At 35.7% G+C, this 21,948-nt stretch overlaps 1 protein-coding gene across 3 annotated transcripts; it reads left to right on the top strand.

Annotated features, from left to right (window-relative positions):
* Positions 1-3,538: 3,538 nt before the first annotated feature.
* Positions 3,539-8,727, top strand: LOC123557025 (polyubiquitin-C). 3 transcript variants are annotated; one of them, XM_045348202.2, is made up of 8 exons: positions 3,539-3,693; positions 4,494-4,721; positions 4,923-5,150; positions 5,397-5,624; positions 5,866-6,093; positions 7,056-7,283; positions 7,497-7,724; positions 8,137-8,727. In XM_045348202.2, the coding sequence occupies exons 2-8, from the start codon at positions 4,496-4,498 to the stop codon at positions 8,370-8,372; spliced, it is 1,602 nt and encodes a 533-aa protein (XP_045204137.1). In that variant the 5' UTR covers positions 3,539-3,693; positions 4,494-4,495; the 3' UTR covers positions 8,373-8,727. The 3 variants fall into 3 exon arrangements, with proteins under 3 accessions (XP_045204137.1, XP_045204138.1, XP_053399320.1); XM_045348203.2 differs by lacking the exon at positions 5,866-6,093; XM_053543345.1 differs by lacking the exon at positions 7,497-7,724.
* The last annotated feature ends 13,221 nt before the right edge of the window (positions 8,728-21,948 follow it).

Genomic DNA, 21,948 nt, shown 5'->3' with positions numbered 1-21,948 from the left:
ATCCCCATGTCTCACACTCAGTACTTTTCTAACTCCTACTTCCCAAGGACCATCCGACTCTGGAACTCCCTACCAACTTATGTTAAATCTAGCCCCAGTCTCAGTATCTTTAGAGAGAGGCTGGCGGTGGTAGGTATGTAATTCTGTTGCCTCTGTCCCATTTTAACTGTAGCATACTGTCTTTTTTTTTTTAGCTTTTATTCTTTTAACATTGTAACATATCATTTCTTTAACAACTGTTTCTCTGACAGCGCCGCCCAGTGATAGTCGGAAATCGACGGTTGGGTGAAAGATGTAGATGTAGCAGCACCATGTTTTAAGGAAGTTTTTCTTATTACCAAAAAAAAAAAAACTGCATGTTTCCTTGGCTACTACCTATTCTTACATAAACCAATATCCATTATTTATGTATCTTTTGCACTAAATGTTTATTCCCTAACCCATGTTTCCTACCAAAATTGTGAAGCATAATATACAAAATTATTTTGACAATGCAATTCTGATGCCTGTCCTTGCAACAGTTTTCTTCATTTTCTGAGCATTTTGAAATATTTGGAGAGTCAAAACCTTAGCAGTAACGTAATACATTGTCATCTTTGACAGGTATGATGTAACATAAGTTCTCTCGAGTTATTGTGCACAATGATATAGTTCTTAAGATAATGCACAAACTATTGCCTGCCATTTACTTTACCCTACCTCCGTAATCTAGCTGCCAAATTAGGCAAGTGTACCTACAGTATATCGATATGCCATGTTGGTTTTGATGTTCTTATTAGACTTGATTTGTGTGTGTTCTATATTTGCCATGGTGAAAGGAAACTACAGTAATTTCTTTTTGTTAGAGCGAAAATACCACACATGGTCAGATTTAGGTTGCAAATTTCCAGCAAGACTTCCTACAGACGACTTTCAAAATTAGTGACCAGGGATTTAGTAAGAAACTTGAAACTTAAATGTATGTTTTTTATAGGATTTATCCTGATAGAAAGTGTGTGTGTGTGAACAAAACTGGACAGAAAACTTGTAAAGCAGTCGAAAACTGGCTATGCCGGGATATACATAGCACTTCATCAGATGTCATTTTCAGCCTGTCAGTTCAGTCGTTTATGATCTAACATGTATCAAGCACTCAGTGTGAACAGAAATAGATGTATATGATCAGATTGTAACATTTCGAACCAATCTATCACATAACCAAAATCCAATTAACCACTGTTAAATTAATCTTGCAGTCTTTTTTCTTATAATCGGTGCAAGATCATTTATTTTTCGCTTGTAAGAGTGTATTGATAGGATTTATATAGTGATATAGAATAATATCAAATTAGACATGAAATAAAGAAAATATGGCTTATTTTCGTAAATATTTTTATTTTCGCACTTTAGGCCTACCCACTGTTAAGGCCAAATTGCTCGGTGTCCCCTCGAAATACAGCCTTTCATAATTGTTCTCAAAATTTCAGTATAGAAAACAGGACAAATGTCCAAACAGGAAAAGCTACATTCAAAAAGTGCAGCCTCCATGCAGGTTTCTACATTGAAATATAGATTTGTAAACATGTGTACACGCACATAGTGGCTGAGCACATGTACACATTCAATAATAAGAAAAAAGTAATAAACAGACACAAAACAGAGAAAAGGGAAAGACTTTACCACTTTTTTTAAATGTTAAGTTTTCATTTTCAAATTTTATTTTTAACCATTATTTATTATTGTCATGAAAAACTAAGTATGTGTTTGACATTGACACCTAAATACTGTTTTTTATGAGGAAAGTGTGTGTGTTCGGGTTTAACGTCTTTTTCAACAATTTTTTAGTCATATAACCGACGGTGTCTACTTGTAGCAGTGAGCACAATGCCTACCTGTTAGTGCTGCTTCTCTAGAATGTCACGCCATAGACAGGTGACATGATACCCCACCCAGTCACATTATATTGACACAGGACTGACCAGTCCTAGCACTACCCTCTTAATACTGAGCGCCAAGCGAGGAAGCTACTAGTACCATTTTTTACGTCTTTGGTATGACGCAGCCAGGCATCGAACCCACGACCTCCCGCGCTCAAAGCGGACGCTCTACCACTAGGCTACCAAGGCGGTATTTATGAGAAAAATATTAGCTAATATTATGTATGCAGTATGTTTCTTCTTCTCTGTCTTATGTTTTATGTTTGATATCTGTGTTTCTATCATATAACTGCTCTTCAGTTATGGAGTAAATATGTGTCAAATGGTCTACGAAAATAAAGAAAATAATCATGATCTGCCAATAACTTGTGGTGAGAAAAGTGCAAGAGATCATTGTTGTTATATTTTCTGGACCGTTGGGGTCATGGAGTCCATTCAATATCTATGTAATAGAATTCCGCATAAGCTGGTGCTAGGTTGCACTTTCCATTACCTCTCATGAACAGACAATACATTACAATACAATACAATACAATACAATACAATACAATACAATACAATACAATACAATACAATACAATAGGAAGGCAAGAATAAGTTAAAAGAGCTAAAAAATGGTATTGTGGGAAAAGTACATACTCATAGAAGCATATATCTATCTACTTAATGTCTGGAATGAGGATAATAATTTATAACTGTATTGGAGAGCAGGCAAGGATAATCAAACAGACAAACAAGCAGGGGTTGGGAAAGGCAATCATGTCACTACAGTGTGGACAAGTTAAAGTTGCCGGCAAGCCACACAAGTACTCTCATTCCCTGACCAGAAGGATTCACCTGGCTCCTTAGCTGCATGGTTATTTTTATAAATACTGCAAATATTTTATTAGTAAATTTTAAGCCTCTAAAATAGCACATCTTTCTTTGATGGCTAAACTATACCTATGTTTGGAGCCAGGAGGAATAAAAAAATGTCATTAAAGAAACAACCTGCTGCAGTTACTTCCACTGTTTATGAAGAAAAGTTACATATGAGAAGATGACAGAACAAACATGGGGACTGGAGCCAGTCTAAAGAAGGATATAAGATTTGTAAATTTTTTTGAAATTGTTGGTTTGCTGAAAATTGTCCAGTAAGGCGTTCCACAATACAGGGGCAGCATACCTAAAACTTACCAAAGTTAGTTGTACTGACCCGAGGTACCTGCAATATATTAGAATATCTAAAATAATATGAATTTGGACGATTATTTTTTTGATCTGATAAAACTGATAAAATTTTTAATTTCAGAAGATGAAGCTATAAGAAAATTGTAAGTCTATTTGATTTACTTAGATGATTACCAATTCGTTTTAGAATATTAATTTGTTGTGCAGCTTTTTCACAAATACTTGTTTAATATATGTTGATTGAAGGTCAAGTTGAAATCAATTTCCACACAAAGTAGTTTCACTACGTTATTATCTAATTCGTTTGTTTCAATGTATACATGTGCTCAGTCACTTTATACGTATACAGTTTCACATGTGGTTGGCTGTGTAGGCGGACATTTTTGGTTTTTGTTCAACCTATGCGTTGGGTTCCGGGTATAATGAGTCCGATGACGGATTTTATACTAAAAATAGAAATCGCTCATATTCGCGCAATTATTAGAAAGTGACGTCATTTATTCGCATAAGAAGAGGCGCGCGCATCGAAATCGTCATAACATCACGCAAAAAGGAAGAAAGAACACTGAAAATTTCGCACAAGACAAATACTCAGAATACAGCTTAAGTAAGTACAATTTACAAACTACTTTTACAGCTGTTTGATTCTCTTTGTCAGTATAAGTATTATTTTAAATATATAATCAGGATATTTCCACGTTAAATAGAATAATCGGGGTGACCTTATTTCACTTTCAGAAAAAATCGATTTTTCCGAAAATTGTCTGATTACATTAAAGTGAAGAGAAAGAAAACTAATTTATTTGGGGTATTTGTTTTCCATTTAACGATCTTGCAGATTTATAGATCTCAAATGGCAGAGGGAAGCGGAACCCTTGCCATCATCGGATTTTTTTTGGTATTACAAGTCTGAACATCGCCCATACATCTACCCCATCTACCCATTGGACCCGCCTGCTTAGCTCAGTAGGGAGAGCGTTGGTCTACAGATCACATGGTCACAAGTTCGTTCGTCGGGCGGGGCGTATGTTCTCCGTGACGATTTGATAAAAGCCATTGTCTGACATCATTTGTCCTCCACCTCTGATAATTCATGTGGGGAAGTTGGCAGTTACTTGCCGAGAACAGGTTTGTACTGGTACAGAATCCAGGAACACTAGTTAGGTTAAGTGCCCACCGTTACATAACTGAAATACTGTTGAAAAACGTCATTAAACCCAAAACAAATAAAATACCCATGGAAATTATTTTTATAGCTATTTATGGTGGTCAAAATTTGGAAGTATAATTATGCTTGTGGTGAAATGAATAACCCCCGAGTTACATTCGTCTCTGCTTCTAAAGAGAGAGTCAGATTTTGAATAATTTATGTATATACAGTACATAAATGAATTCCTTATCTTTCAGGTATGCAGATCTTTGTGAAGACTCTCACTGGAAAGACCATCACCCTTGAGGTTGAACCATCAGACTCCATTGAGAATGTGAAGGCCAAGATCCAGGACAAAGAAGGCATTCCACCAGATCAGCAGAGATTGATCTTTGCTGGCAAACAGTTGGAAGATGGTCGTACATTGTCAGACTACAACATCCAGAAGGAGTCCACTCTCCATCTTGTTCTGCGTTTGAGAGGAGGTAATGATATAATAGGAATTCCATGTGCAGTTTCTTAGATCAATTCATTGTTTCTTATTCACCATTTACAGGAATGGAATATTTCACCCCTTTTTTCACTGAGGTTCATTGCTGCAGTACAAATTAAGGTGCAGACCTCTCTATTGAAGTTTTCTCTCCTGACTTGCCTGAAATTTAATGAATTACATTTTATCCTTTCAGGTATGCAGATCTTTGTGAAGACCCTCACTGGAAAGACCATCACCCTTGAGGTTGAACCATCAGACTCCATTGAGAATGTGAAAGCCAAGATCCAGGACAAGGAAGGTATTCCCCCAGATCAGCAGAGACTGATCTTTGCTGGCAAACAGTTGGAAGATGGCCGCACATTGTCTGATTACAACATCCAGAAAGAGTCTACACTCCACCTTGTATTACGTTTGAGAGGAGGTATTGCTGCTTTCATTTATTTAAGTTTTTAGGTATCTTGTGTGCTCATACCTGTGGTTATAAAGAAATAAAATTTAGAATTTCTGTGTTTAAAGTTGTTTGAATGTTTATCAAAAAATATCAGAACTACCAAAACTTGTCCAAAGTATATAATGAATTTTTTTACTATGATGGTTGATATTAAACAATTTTATTTTCATAAATATTTTCCGATTGAACGTTTATGACTACAATTCATTCTTCCAGGTATGCAGATCTTTGTAAAAACACTCACTGGAAAGACCATCACCCTTGAGGTTGAACCATCAGACTCCATTGAGAATGTGAAGGCCAAGATCCAGGACAAGGAAGGCATTCCCCCAGATCAGCAGAGATTGATCTTTGCTGGCAAACAGTTGGAAGATGGCAGAACATTGTCTGACTACAACATCCAAAAGGAGTCCACCCTTCATCTTGTGCTTCGTCTAAGAGGAGGTTAGTTTCTTTCCAGTTAGTTTTTAATTGCTTTACATTTAGCTTCAGATATTTTGCATTTCCCTTTACTTGTTGTCTGATGAAACCTAAAGGTTTTAATTATTACAGCTTTTTATAGCTAATTACAGCTAATTATAACTTTTTCAGAAGTTTTAAGCTCTTTTCTTTCTTGGCATATCTTGTAGAATGATTACCCTTGCAAATTTGAAATTTATTTAGGTCAATTGGTTAATTTTTCCAGGTATGCAGATCTTTGTAAAGACCCTCACTGGAAAGACGATCACTCTTGAGGTTGAACCATCAGACTCCATTGAGAATGTGAAGGCCAAGATCCAGGACAAGGAAGGCATTCCCCCAGATCAGCAGAGATTGATCTTTGCTGGCAAACAGTTGGAAGATGGTCGTACATTGTCGGACTACAACATCCAGAAGGAGTCCACTCTCCATCTTGTGCTGCGTCTTAGAGGAGGTATTTAACACTTCATTGTTGTTTCTGCATTTATATGGTTTGCCTAGATAACATTGTTAGGTACACATTCATCATTATGAGGAAGAAATAATATGTTCCTGGTTGTGTTATTTCTTGATTTCCCTATGCCCTGAAGTTAACTTTCAGTATTACAAGGATCATTTGATTTATATATATGCAGTAAATGGCGGGCTATCTTACAAGCCCTTGCATTTGTATCCACAAAATGGTTCATATGTAACAGTCTTATTTCTCTGTTACATACCCCAACAGCACATATACATTTTCTTATAAAAACTCAGCTGATCATTTTATTAAGGTCAACCTCCCTCTACAGATGTTTTCTGGTTAATGTTGTTTCCTACCAAAAACCTGTATTGAGGGGCTGATAAGTAATCCAGTGGTTGCTTCCACTCCAGTGGTTGCTTCCACAGATACACACTGTTTCGCTGGCATGCATCAAAGATTAGCATTCTCGTAGAGGATATTACTGGAGTGTCTTTTCATATTGAATTTATTAAATGAGTTGCATAAAATAATAAAATGCGAACCTCTGCAGAGCATTTTATCAATTTATTCAACAAGTTTAATAAATTCAATGTGGAAACTCACAAATGTAATATCCTTTTTATCTCATGTTAGCTTTTCCAGCTAATACATAAAAAAATCTACTTTCTTTAACTATTATTAACACGTCATTTTAACCAACGTCTCTGATACTTTAAATGACATCAACGTGCTTTATTACACTAGTGTATTATCGAATTTATGTAATGGCTTTATTTCACTCCAACGAGGTCAAAAATGTGATAAAGTTAATTACTGTATCCTCTGACTGGTCTTATTTCCTTTCTGATGTTTTAAGTGTTTTTGCTGCTGATAAGTTTGGTTCTCAATATATGTACTTCTTGCTGAATGTTTACCCCTGAACAATACTTTAATACCTAGCATATTTCTTTCAGGTATGCAGATTTTCGTAAAGACCCTCACTGGAAAGACCATCACCCTTGAGGTTGAGCCATCAGACTCCATTGAGAATGTGAAGGCTAAGATCCAGGACAAGGAAGGCATTCCCCCAGATCAGCAGAGATTGATCTTTGCTGGCAAACAGTTGGAAGATGGCAGAACATTGTCAGACTACAACATCCAGAAGGAGTCCACCCTTCATCTTGTGCTTCGTCTAAGAGGAGGTAATAAAATCTTTGTGTTTCTTCATTTCCATATGCCTAGGTGACTTCCTTCAGAATTTATTCATTGTTACAAGAATATTTAATCTTTCAAGTTTTTTCGACATTATCCTATAATTGCTGATCACTGACATTATAAAGGGGTTAATGTCTCGATATATTTACTGTCTACTTACTTGCTTGAAGTTCAGACATTGAAATGCCACATTCTTTCAGGTATGCAGATCTTCGTAAAGACCCTCACTGGAAAGACCATCACCCTTGAGGTTGAACCATCAGACTCCATTGAGAATGTGAAGGCTAAGATCCAGGACAAGGAAGGCATTCCCCCAGATCAGCAGAGATTGATCTTTGCTGGCAAACAGTTGGAAGATGGCAGAACGTTGTCTGACTACAACATCCAGAAGGAGTCCACCCTTCATCTTGTGCTTCGTCTGAGAGGAGGTAACTACTGCTTTCTAATCAGTTTGAAAGAATTTCAGTTTTATTTGCACAGAACCTTTAACTAAAAGTGCGACTGCCTTGTTCTAATCTGGTAAAGGCCAAACAGCCAGCAATTAAGGAAAGTGGGTCTACTTTGTCATCTTATGTCAGTTTTGTTGGCAATTTGAAATACTCAAATATTGCTGGGTATCATGATGATTCTGATTTTTAGTAATTTTTCCTTCAATATGCCGTTTAATTTACTTATATAACATACTGTTATCTATCACGTAATTTAATGCCAGTCCTAGTTTTTAGTCTACACAGTTTAAGGGAGGAGAGTGGTATGTCCAAAAGCTGTACATTATTCTCAGGGTACCTTCCGTATTCTCCATGAAAAAGTTTAATCATTTATTGCATTTAATTCTTCCAGGTATGCAGATCTTTGTGAAGACCCTCACTGGAAAGACCATCACCCTTGAGGTTGAACCATCAGACTCCATTGAGAATGTGAAGGCCAAGATCCAGGACAAGGAAGGCATTCCCCCAGATCAGCAGAGATTGATCTTTGCTGGCAAACAGTTGGAAGATGGTCGTACATTGTCTGACTACAACATCCAGAAGGAGTCCACCCTCCATCTTGTGCTGCGTCTTAGAGGAGGTTGTTGATGTGTACTTAAGCTGTGAACACAACCCTGAACCATAAACTGTCAAAACTTACCTTGTAATTTTAATTTTTATTGTGGAAATAAGACTATCTAAGCCTGATTCAATCTGTTATTTGAAATTTTGAAATCCATCTTGAAACATATATTAATATTTTATTGCAGTGTAGTGTTACTTGAACTGAAAAGAACTACAGATTTTTTCATTTACCTTGAATAAGAGAAAACCAGTCTTGGCAATTTTTATTTAAAATGAATACGACTTTTTAAACCTTGATTTTATAATTCCATTGTGGTAAAATTCATTTGTTTATTTCAAAAGTGGTAAAATTTATTTGAAATAAAGTTTTTGGCAAATATTTAGTGTTTGCTTTCATCTTTGTATGAAATAAACAAGATTTCATATGTAATAAAATGCCTGTTTTGCGAGAGTCTGCATCCAAGTGTCGATCCTGGAAATAGTCTGTCACTGAGCAAATGAGGCAAGGGTTAACATTAGTATCTGCAGTACTTCACACCTTCTGTTGTGATCAGATATTCAGGAACATAATTACATCCAGAAAAATGAAAAAAAAAACTGCTTGTTACAGTGTGCAAATTCCAGAGTTCTTATGCACGCCTGAAAGACTGTCTACAATTTCTTTATGGAACATCTTGAGGTAGTGCTGCAGAAGTAATGGCTTAGTTTTTAGCTCACCTGAGTACAAAAGTGCTCATGGTGAGGTATTGCGATCATTGTGTCCGTCGTCTGTCGTCAACAATTATGTTTAAACGACATCTCCTCCTAAACTACTGAATGGATTTTGATGAAACTTGGCCTGGATGTTCCTTGAGTGGTCCTCTTCCAAAGTTATTCAAGCGGTTGCACATAGAGCTAAAAATAGAAAAATCTTCAAACAACATCTAAACCAATGGTCCGATTTTGAAATAATTTTACACAAATGGTCCTTCTGTCACCCTCTATCAAGATTGTTCAAGTTATACTGATTCGTCAAAAAAACATGGCCGCCAGGGGTGTGGTCACTTTTCCCTATATGTATATAGTGGTAATTTAAACAGTCTTCTTGTGTGAAACTGCTGGCCCAATTTTAAAATAATTTCACACAAATGGTCCTTGTGTGACCCTCTACCAAGATTGTTCAAATTATTTTGATTCGTCAAAAAATATGGCAGCCAGAGGGCGTGGCCACTTTTCACTACATGTATATAGTTGAAACTTTAAAAATCTTCTTGTGTGAAACTGCTGACCCAATTTTAAAGTAATTTTACACAAATAGTCCTTATGTGACCCTCTACCAATATTATTCAAATTACTCTGATTCGTCAAAAAACATGGCTGCCATTGGGCATGGTCTCTTCATCAACAATTTCTTTAAACAACATCTCCAAAACCACTGACTGTATTTTGATGAAACTACACCAACAATCTCTTGGTACCTCTTTTACAAATTTGTTCAAATGGTTCTGGTTCATTGAACATGAGGGTCTTTTTGGTTAAAAATAGGTTACCAACTATCACACTTCAAAAATCTTTTTCTCTTTAGCTTTGATATCTGGCATGTGATATAAGGGTTAAAATCTGTACCATAATTGACCAAATTATTGCCCTAAGTTCAAAAATGGCCATGCCCCTGTATGTGACATGACTGTACTTACTATAGGCTTTTATATAAGAAACTTTGAAAATATTCTCTGAATCAATAATAGCTAGAGCCTTGATTTTTGGCGTATGATATCAAGAGTTGTACGGTCTAACTATTGCCCTAGGTTAAAGAATGTGTGTGACGGCTAACATAGAAGAAACCTATCAATATTTGTACCATTACGTTATACAAACACACTGCCTTATACAAAGGTGAGCACTTCAGGGTCAGTGACCCTCTTGTTCCTGAAATGCCTAGAATAATGCCAGGTAACTGTTTCATGGGTAGCATAAAGGTTGACCGGAACCTGTATATTATAGTATAGCTCCTGTATGTTAGTCTGCACTACTATCTTTCTTTTGGTCAATTTTGATAGGTATTCAAAGTTCTAGCATAAACAGCAATGTAAGGACATGATTAAAACCATGCAAAACTTCAATAAAATTGACCCTGAAGAAAATTAATGGAAGTCGGACTAATAATTGTAAGCACAGTTCCTCCATTAACTGGCAGAATTTCCTATGGATACATTAACAAAATTCTGCATTGTAGAACAAGAATTTTAACATGGTTCGATTTGTTTTCCAATTAAACAAAGAAGAAAATCAAGCTCTATATATTCTGCGATAAACAACGGTTGACGCGCGGACCGGTAAGAGAGCATTATGACATCAGTTATGACGTCATATTGCCGCATGATGTTCGATACATTACTCCTCAGGTAAACGAAGTCCAGTATAATATCTATTAGAATATATCAATGAGCATTTCAGAATGAAAACAATCAAGGCCTTCTTGTCATTGATCGTCTAATTTACCACGGTTCATCGTTCAGATGCTTCAGTATTTAACCACTTGGGCTAACGATTGTGGTTCAGTTCCTACGCATCTGAACTCTGAACCATGGTAAATCAGACGATAAACAACTCGAAGGCCTTGATTATTTGTTAAATATATAGCAGAACCATGTTTTTAATATTTAGCAGAAAATCACTTACCCACAAAGAAAGGTGTTTTATTTAACAAATAATCAAGGCCTTTGAGTGCTTTATCTTCTATTCTAACACGATCCGATTCATTTTCCTTTTAAACAAAGAACGAAGAAAGCAATGAATTATCATACAACAAATCACTGTTCTGATGTCACATTTATTACGTCACGGTGTCAAGCGGCATAGCGGCGCGCTGGAAAAGAAACCGATTGAAAACGGGCAAATATTTAATGCATGTCATCAAGGATGTACTTTAAAATCCTTTATAACGTGTTAGAATCAAAATAATATATCTCATTTAGTGATTTGCTCTTGAATAAATCACTGCTTGTCGTTCAGATGCATATTATTATATCACTCGGGCTACGCCCTCGTGATATAATTCCTTCGCATCTGAACTCCAAGCAGTGATTTATTCAACGACAAATCACTGGATGAGATATATTATTTCTTAAATTTACCATGGTTCAGAGTTCAGATGTGTAGGAATAGAACCACGAGGGTGTTAGCCCGAGTGCTTGAATACTGAAGCATCTGAACGATGAACCATGGTAAATTAGACAGTAATTGCAAGAAGGCCTTGATTGTTTTCATTCTGATGTGCTCATTGACATTTTGATAAATATTATGCTGATCTTCATTTATCCAAGGAGTAGTGTATTGGACGTCTTGCAGCAATTTGGCGTCTTATTGCTCGCCTACCGGTCCGTGCGTCAACAGTTTATCGCAGATTCTAACCTGACTCGGTTTGATTTCCAGTTAAACAAAGTGCCAACGTTTTCAGGGTTTCAAAGAATGTATTACTTTTAAATTACAAATAAATTATTTGAAATAATAAGGTTTTAAAGTGGTTTGTGATCTGAAATATCTTGGTTCAGAGTTCATATGTGCAAGAATTGAACGGCGAGGGTGTTTGCTTGAATGGTTAAACATCTGAAAGATAAACTATGGTAAATAAGACATTCTAACACGATCCGATTCATTTTCCTGTTAAACAAAGAAAGCAGAAAACTGAATTAGTATACAACAAATCACTGTTCTGGCGTCACAATTATTACGTCATGGTGAGGCGCGCTGGAAAAGAAACCGATTGAAAACGGGCAAATTTTTAATGAATGTCGTCAAGGATGTACTTAAAAACCCTTGGTAACGTGTTAGAATCGAAATAATATATCTCATTTAGTGATTTGCTCTTGAATAAATCGTTGTCGTTCAGATGCGTATTATTATATCACTCGGGCTGCACCCTCGTGATCTAATTCCTTCGCATCTGAAAAAAATGATTTATTCAACAAAATCACTGGATGAGATACATTATTTCTTAAATAAACCACAAGAAAGCATTGTTTTCTTTCTTACATGCACATTGAAATATTATAATTGAAATTATGCTGGGATTCATTTATCCGCGTAGTAATGAACTGTACGTCGAGTGGCAATTTGGTATCATAATGCTGTCTTACCAGCCAACTATTGTTTGTTGCAGAATATACAGAGCTTGACTTTCTACTTTATTTAAATGGCAATCAAGAAGGATCTTTATTTTATGAAAACGAATTAATATATTCTAATATTGAATTTGTGATATCTAGAATTAAGCAACCAAATGAATGTGTGTATAAAATGTTGTCAAATATAGGTATTATATCACAATAAGAATAACCACTTGTATGAACTTTAGAATAGAACAAATTTACTATGTTCGAACCCTGTTGAAAACATTAAGCATTTAGTAGATACAAAATGTTTTGTAAGTTATGAAAATCTATAGAGGAATAGTTTGAGCAAAGCAGAAAATGTATGATATTGATCTGTCGGTAACACCTGTCGACTGATTTGACAACAATGATACCTAGTATGTACATAACAAAATTTATGCCACGTTTAGTTGTGTTTATTCATTTTCTTTGTTTTAAAGGTCCTAGAATGCAAAAATGAAAACTGACTAAAGACCCATACTTACGTACCGTAAAGGAATACCATACTTCTCTGTACAACCGAAACTTGAAGTTTAGGAGTACTGGGCTATATCATCAAAATACAGAAATATTTGATAAACGAATAACATCTTTACCATTAACTTACCTGACCACTACATGTTTTACCATACTGTCCTGTACGATGGATACTTGATATATTCTCAAACAGTTGTCCACTTTAAAAATGGATGTAATTTGTAAAGAAATAAACAATGTCTGAAAATTACATTCCACCTAGTTATGTGAAAGTTCAACTCTGGGACATTATTGCAAATGCATCAAAATGAAGATATGTGACAGTTCTTTGGAAATTGTGAGTTTTTAAAGGCGCTGAACTGTCCTAAATTGTGGAGCATTTAATTATGCAGTCCTTTTCCGAAATTCAATGTATGTATCAGTAAAATGACAATTGTTTTGTAGAGAAACATATTGGTACATGTTTTATGTGCTGTTCAATTTTCATGTGAAACAACTTTAATTTTCTTTTTAGCTCACCTGTGAGCTTTTGTGATCACCCTTCGTCTCTCTTCCGTCATCAGTCCGTCCTTGTGTCCGTCAACAATTTCTTGTCTGCACGATAGTGGTTTCGTTTATGATTTTATTTTAACCAAACTTGCATACAACTTGTATCACCATAAGATCTCGGTTCCTTTCTTGAACTGGCCAGATCCCATTATGGGTTCCAGAGTTACGGCCCCTGAAAGGACCAAAATTAGCTGTTTTGACCTTGTCTGCACAATAGCAGCTTCATTTATGATTTATTTTAACCAAACTTGCACACAACTTGTATCACCATAAGATCTTGGTTCCTTCCTTGAACTGGCCAGATTCTATCATGGGTTCCACAGTTATGGCCCCTGAAAGGGCCAGAATTAGCTATTTTGACCTTGTCTGCATAATAGCAGCTTCATTTATGATTTGACTTTAATCAAACTTGCGCAAAGCTTGTGTCACCATAAGATCTTGGTTCCTTTCTTGAACCGGCCAGATCCCTTAATGGGTTCCAGAGTTATGGCCCCTGAAAGGGCCAAAATTAACTATTTTGACCCTGTCTGCACAATAGCAGTGGTGTGGGAGACATTGATTTACTCCAGTCTGTGTGTGTGTCTGTCACAAAGCTTGTCCGCACTCTAAGTCGAACATTTCTCATCAGATTTTCACCAAACTTAAACAAAATGTGTTTGACCATAAGACCTCGGCCAAGTTCGATAACTGGCCAAATCGGTCCAGGCATCTTGGAGTTACGGCCCTTGAATTACCAAAAATCGGCCTTTTTACTCTTGACCGCACTCTAATTCAAACATTTCTCATCCGATCTTCACCAAACTTGAACAAAATGTGTTTGACTATAAGACCTCGGCCAAGTTCGATAACTAGCCAAATCGGTCCAGGCATTTTGGAGTTACGGCCCTTAAATTATCGAAAAATCAGCCTTTTTACAATTGTCCGCTCCCTAAATCAAACATTTCTCATCCGATCTTCACCAAACTTGAACAAAATGTGTTTGGCCATAAGACCTTAGCCAAGTTCGATAAGTAGCCAAATCCGCCCAGGCACTTTTAATTTATGGCCCTTGAATTACTGATTGGATCCACTCATCCAGACCATCTAATTGGATCAACTCGTCTAAACCATCTAGAGAAACTAGACATTTTTCATAGGGGCAGTTGTGGGAGACATGCGCTTTTCTCAAAAGCATCTCTAGTTTATGATTTGATTTTAACTGAACTTGCACACAACTTGTATCACCACAAGATCTTGGTCCCTTCCTTGAACTGGCCAGATTCCATAATGGGTTCCAGAGTTATGGCCCCTTAAAGGTCCAAAATTTGCTATTTTGGCTTTTGCAGCTATATAGAGACTTCATTTATGTTTTGATTTGATGCAACCTTCCAAAATATCTTCAACAACAATAAATCTTGGATTCCATGACGAATCTGTCAGATCCAATCATAGGTTCCAGAGTTATTTTATATCTGGTTACCTCCCCTGATTGTAATCAAAATTAAGTTATATCAGTAAGCACTTATAGTACTTATTTAAAATTTCATTATTGTCATTAGTTTGACTGAGAATCAAGGTAGATAACTATGGACTGATTTTATGTCAAATTACCTCCCTTTATTTCAAATTAAAATGGGCATATCTCCGTAATTAATGAAGATACTGATGTGAAATTTCATTTATGTCAACAGATGGACTTGGACAATCAGTGAAGATACATATTGACTGAATTTATGACAAATTACCTCCCTTTTTTTTATCTAATTGAATACGCCTTAGCAGCTTTTAATGAGATTGGTTTGAAACGTTATTCTTGTCTTCCATGGTAAGAAATAGTCATATTAAATAACTCTTGATTGAACATTTATCGATATGAATACTTTACTAATATATTGTTGTATAGGCTTGTACTCTGTATCTTCTATATGCATATACCAATGCATGATTACCTCCCCTGATTTTAATAAAAATGGATTTATCTCGGTAAATATTTATAGACCACTTTTGAAATTTCATTATTGTCTTTAGCTGGACTGAGGCAATCAGGGTAGATAGCTATGGACTGATTTTATGTCAAATTACATCCCTTTGTTTCAAATTAAAATGGGTGTATCTCAGTAAACAATGAAGATACTGATTTGAAATGTCATTTGTGCCATCAGATGAACTCGGACAATCAAGGTAAATAACTTTTGAGTGAATTTACGACAAATTACCTCCCTTTATTTTATGTAAATGAATATATCTCAGCAGCATCTAATGGTTTTAAATGTTTAAGTCTTCCAGGGTAAGGAATAGTCATGTTACTACAAAAATGCAGCATTTGAGCCTAGGAGCCTCAAACTTGGTATGGAAATTGGCCCTGACTAGGTCAAAAGGGACTGTTACAAGAAAATGTTTATCCTGATGATATTTAATGTGTATGCCTATGCGCTCTATGTCAAAACTTGATCATATCATTTTGAGCAATGGTACTTAGGTGAGCGATACAGGGCCATCATGGCCCTCTTGTTTTGATTTGGTGTTGATTGAATTGTAAGGCTAAATGTAAAATATTCTAAAGAAGTATGAATTCAAAAAAGAACGCCATTTGTGAAGAAAACAAGAAGCTGCGTTCAATAAACACTTGATGCCCCCGGTGGCATCCTTGTCGATACATAGCAACATAAGTCCAAAACGAGGTCAAGTTCAAGGTCAAACTGAGGTCAGGTGATGTCTGGCGATGAGGAATGGTCACAGGTTACATCTGCATTAGTATCAAGTCATTCTAGTAAGGGGTATTGATGCTAGACGAAACGGTCCCATTTGGTTAACCAAGAGATAGCCCATATAAGGCAACCTAAGTCCAAAATGAGGTCAAGGTCAAACTGAGGTCAGGTGAGGAATGGTCACGGGTTACATCTGCATTAGTATCAAGTCATTCTAGTAAGGGGTATTGATGCTAGACGAAACGGTCCCATTTGGTTAACCAAGAGATGGCCCATATAAAGCACCCTAAGTCCAAAATGAGGTCAAGGTCACACTGAGGTCAGATGATGTCTGGAGATGAGGAATGGTCACAGGTTACATCTGCATTAGTATCAAGTCATTGTAGTAAGGGGTATTGATGCTAGACGAAACGGTCCCATTTGGTTGATCTCATACGGACGGATGAACAGGACAATCACTATATGCCTCCCGCATCAGTATATGCTGGGGGCATAAAAAACAGCTTTAAATTTTTTTGAAATCAATGTTATACCTAGTATATAGTATATAATCTAAGACAGACATACAGTCAAACTTAGTTCTTTCGAACTCAACAGGACAGGCTAATTTGTTCAGTTTTTAGCAGTGTGAGCAGTAATATATATATAATTTATACAAAGGTTGTCTAGGGATCTATTATTTCGAGCAAAGAGCTGTATTTAAAATATACAAGTTCGAGCAAACAAACTATATTATTTACATATTTATATATTGTAAAATTTACAGCTTTCGCTACATCGCTGTACAAATAAGGTCTCCATTAAAGTCCCTGCATTTTTTAGGAGACATGTTAACCCAATATCATGCTGGACACAACTGATTTTGCCTTTGTGACCAGTGTAGATCATGATTAGCCTACACATCCATGCAGTCTGATCATGATCTGCACTGTTCGCCATTCAGTCTGTATTTCTTGGTAAGCACCCCTTTTAACAGTTAATGGTACTGTCCAAATTGAAAGATGGACAAGTTCATTATAGAAATTTAGCAGGGTAAGGGTTAAGTGTCCCTACAGGTTTACATAACTTTTTTTTCCCATTCATTTGAAATATTACAAACAGATATAGATATGAATATTTTAGTAAGCCATCCCTTATTCATAGCTAAAATTGTTGTGATAAATTACGATACGAAAGTGCAATATATAGAAGGTGACTATCGCATTTTCATAATATCACCCTTAGCTAAAATTGTTGTTGAAAATTAGAGGGATAAAACAGTGTGATAAACATGTACTTCTGCTCCAAAATTATACAGAAGTATTAAATATGAATTATCATTTCCGTATGCATTGATTTTAATATGGATGCAGCCTTTGGTCCACATTTCAACATGTAAACAGTATGCAACATTTAGAATGTGCCTCTCCAGTTTGAGTGTTTAATATTAGCCAAAGTAGAATTTTCAGTCAAAATAACTTTAAATCAATATGCATGATTAAAAATAAACACCATATTCCTCTTCTGCATGGCTGAGAATGTTACATATATATAAATATATATATATATAAAATGTATGTATGTATGTATGTATGTACACTGATGAGCTGATAGCTGAAACAAGTTCATTTTGTTTCAAATTTCCTTTGCGTAGCCGTGTGTTTATTTACCGTTTTGTTATCAGCATTTCAAGTAACTGTAATTACGGGCCCATATTTCTTCAACATTAAAAATTTAAGTTTCAGACTTAGACTAAAGAGTAAAGAATCTTCAATTCACTGGAATTTTGTTTATAACAAACATAATTATAATGATAATTTTTTTAATTAATTTTAAATAATGTTTTAAAGAAAATTTCATGACAGTCAAAGCAAATATAACACAATAAAATTTGGGATTTTCAAGTGTATGTCTACATTTCAGACTTAAAACTTTGAATATAGGCCCTGATTTTATATATTGCTAAAATGTTTTAAACATTAAACTGTCCAATGACGTCATTAAACAGTAGGGCTGGGACGATTTCAAAATTTTGAAACTGGTTAATCATTTGTATGAAATCGAATCGAACCGGTTAATTGGCCGCCATATCTGAAATGCTGTTTTCTTTCCTGAAGACCTTATGAAGGTACTTTCAGCAGCGGACTTCATTAGGAACTTACAGACTTTATTGTTTGGAAGCATGGTGACAATTAATAAGTCATATTTTGGTGTATTTTATTTTAGATATATCATGACAAGCAAATCTGAGACTATTGATTATATTAAAGCTGATATGTTTTTGCGGAAATATACTGCGGGTCTATGTGCTGGTCAAAGAAATGTATAAAGATAAAGTATTTGTGATGTTTAATGTTTAAGAGCGATTAGTGGTTTTGCAAAATTGAAACCAGTTTCACCTAGTAATCAAATTCCGATTAACCGAGTAACGTCCCAGTTGGCACTAACTTTCAAGATTGACTGATTTGACTGTTTCGTACCCCAAAATTACCTTCCGACATTGTTTTCAAGATTTGTTTAGAAAACCGTCTGTCCAGACTTCTACAAAAGGGATTTTGGAGTTGTTATAGCAGCTTTCTCCGAACAAGGAGAGCTCAGGTGATCTAAATTTTGATTAAAAGTATGTCAGCTTTACAAAATACCAAATGTACCTGTAGACATTACAATGGAGATGTCAGTTATGTTGTGAAGAGAAGTTATAGAGGTTCATACTTCATGTGGAGATGTCATTACTCGCAGAAAAACAGGTGCATACTTTATATAAGTTGCCAGTTACTTTCAATGAACAGTCAAGTACTTCACTTGGAAATATTGTCAGTTACTTTCAGAAAATGGGGTAAATTAATTTTCATCAGAAGTTTCTGGTTGTTTTTTTTTTGCAGAAAGATTGAGTACTTCATTCAAGATGTTATCATTACTAGCAGAGATTTATGTGGATTTTTTGTCAGTTACTTGCAGGGAACCATGAAGAAGTTGTTACTTACTTGCAAAGACTGGAATTAGTATTTAGGAAATTCAGTATTGATGGAATTACTAATTGCTGTACCTGATGAAAATACAGTAAACAAGAGGGCCATGAAGGCCCTGTATCGCTCAACTGACCTAGGAATCATCAAGATTAACATTCTGACCAAATTTCATTAAGATATGGTCATAAATGCGGCCTCCAGAGTGTTAACTAGCATTTTCTTTGATTTGACCTAGTGACCTAATTTTTGATCCCATCTGACCCAGATTTAAACTTGACCTATATATCATCAAGATTAACATTCTGACCAAGTTTCATTAAGATATGGTCATAAATGTGGCCTCTAGAATGTTAACTAGCTTTTCCTTTGATTTGACCTGGTGACCTAGTTTTAATCCTACATGACCCAGATTCAAACTGGAACTTGAGATCATCAAGATTAACATTCTGACCAAATTTCATGAAGATGCAGTCATAAATGTGGCCTCTAGTGTTAACAGGCTTTTCCTTTGATTTGACCTGGTGACCTAGTTTTTGATCCCAGATGACCCAATATCAAACTTGTCCAATATTTTAATGAGGGTAACATTCTGACAAAGTTTCATGAAGATTGGGCCAAAATTGTGACCTCTAGAGTGTTAACAAGCTTTTCCTTTTATTTGACATGGTGACCTAGTTTTTGACCCCAGATGACCCAATATCGAACTCGTCCAAGATTTTATTAAGGGTAACATTCTGACTAAATTTCATTAAGATTGGGCCAAAATTGTGACCTCTTAGAGTGTTAACAGTCAAATTGTTGACGACGACGACGGATGGACGGACACAGGGCGATCACAAAAGTTCACCTTTGAGCACTAAGTGCTCAGGTGAGCTAAAAACAAGAGCTGTCTGATGATAGCGCGCTATACTATTCAAAGGCTCGTCAATAAAAAATGGATTTTAGAATAGTACTGTTACAAATATGACACAGTAAGGGTCAAAATTATAAAACCTGCTGTAATTTACAAGTACTTACAATGGCAGAAATTTATATTCAGTATTTACACACTAAGTACAAAAGGGGCATAGTTCTGTTAAAATACAAGTGTCTAAGATATGCAACCTTGTACACCGACCCTTAACATAGCTTTCTAAATCCAACAGCCCTAGTGCTTAAAAGATTTTAAGTTGCATGCAAAACCTCAGTATGCACTAAGTAGACAGAGGGGTATAATTCTGTTAAAATACAATTCAGAGTTATTGGACTTGGTCCAGTGACTGTATGCAATGACCCAAGGACATGTGTGAAGTTTCAATACAATAGCGCCGCCCCCCACCCAAGGACTTACAAAGGTGTATGAACACATAATTTTCCGAGTGTAAAAAGGCACTTAATTTTGTGAAAAAATCCCAATTTGACTGTATTTACTGACCCTCAAGACATGTGTGAAGTTTGAATCCAATGTATCAATGCATTGCAGAGACTGTTATCATTTTAATTTATTATAAGGTTTAGCAGTGTATCACCAAATCACGGAAATGTATAGTAAAGGAACAACATTTTTATCAACAATTTACCCGTCTAATAATACATGTTTTACCTTACTGTCCTGTACCATTGGATACTTAAAATGTTCTCAGAAGTTGTCCCCTTTATATAAAAGAATGCCATTTGTAAAGAAGGGGGTGATCAGGTGTGGGTACACAACTTCACATGTTTATAATAAATGTTCATGGAAAAGAATGAAAGAAGTTTAATGAAATTCCACCAAATGGTAAGTTTGTTATGTATAAATATGTGGATTTTTAAAAAATTAAAGGAAATCCAGACGAAATTGTGTGTACATAACCACATTATGGTGATCTAAATTCAGTTTAAGTTTCATAGTTCTAGGTCAAATATATCAGACGTTATGAAGCAGAAATTGCCATATTTATATCACCCTATATAGTTAACACTAGAAACTTCTAAGGGCCATAACTCTGATGTTACTTGGGCAATCTGACTGAAACTTGACGGGCCGCAAAACCTCATAGTGGTAAACAAGTATATGAAGTTTTATTTAAATATTCCCAACAACTTCCTAGATATGGCTCTGGACGGACGGACAACGCCAAAACTTCATCGGGGGATAATAAAAGTAAACAATTGTTCAAATGTGAAGTTTAAGCACTGGGACATAACTGCAGTTGCATAAAAGCAGACATGTAACAGTTCTTTAACAAGAGCTTGTAACAGTTCTTTAACAAGAGCTGTCATAGGAGACAGCACGCTAGACTATTTCGATGCTGGATAGTGAAACTGGGCACATCCGAGGATGCTGGAGCTGTCACTGGAGTGTTTATTTACTCCAATGGTGGATTTAGGTATTGCACAATAGCCTGAGTCTGTGTCAAAATTATTAAGTAATAAGAGTGGTAAAGATAAAGTGTGTTAAAACGTTATATAAGTATAGTCTAAGCAAAAAGGGGGCACAATTCATTAAATATTGGTGCCAGACTTATGCTTCTTGTATCATATGATATGGGTGATGATGTTGAACAATTATTTTAAGTTTGAATCAGATCCATTCAGTAATAATAGAGTCAAAGTGCATCAAAACTTTAACCTGAAATTCCAAGTAAAAAGGGGGAATAATTCATGAAAAATTGGTGCAAGAGTTATGCACCTTGTGTCATATGATGTGGGTGATGATGTTAAACAACTATTTTAAGTTTGAAGCAAATCCATTCAGTAACAGTGATAGAGTGAAAGTGCATCAAAACTTTAACCTGAAATTCTAAGTAAAAATGGGGAATAATTCATGAAAAATTGCAAGAGTTAT

Source organism: Mercenaria mercenaria, chromosome 5 (genome assembly GCF_021730395.1).
Source record: "Mercenaria mercenaria strain notata chromosome 5, MADL_Memer_1, whole genome shotgun sequence".
NCBI lineage: Eukaryota > Metazoa > Mollusca > Bivalvia > Venerida > Veneridae > Mercenaria > Mercenaria mercenaria.
The sequence above is the reverse complement of the archived record's forward strand: the minus strand, read 5'-3'. Positions and strand labels throughout refer to the sequence as shown.

Coding starts and splice junctions, on each gene's coding strand:
- LOC123557025 (XM_045348202.2), top strand. CDS start 4,496: ATGCAGATCTTTGTGAAGACTCTCACTGGAAAGACCATCACCCTTGAG. Junction 4,722..4,922: donor TGTTCTGCGTTTGAGAGGAG/GTAATGATATAA, acceptor TTATCCTTTCAG/GTATGCAGATCTTTGTGAAG. Junction 5,151..5,396: donor TGTATTACGTTTGAGAGGAG/GTATTGCTGCTT, acceptor TCATTCTTCCAG/GTATGCAGATCTTTGTAAAA.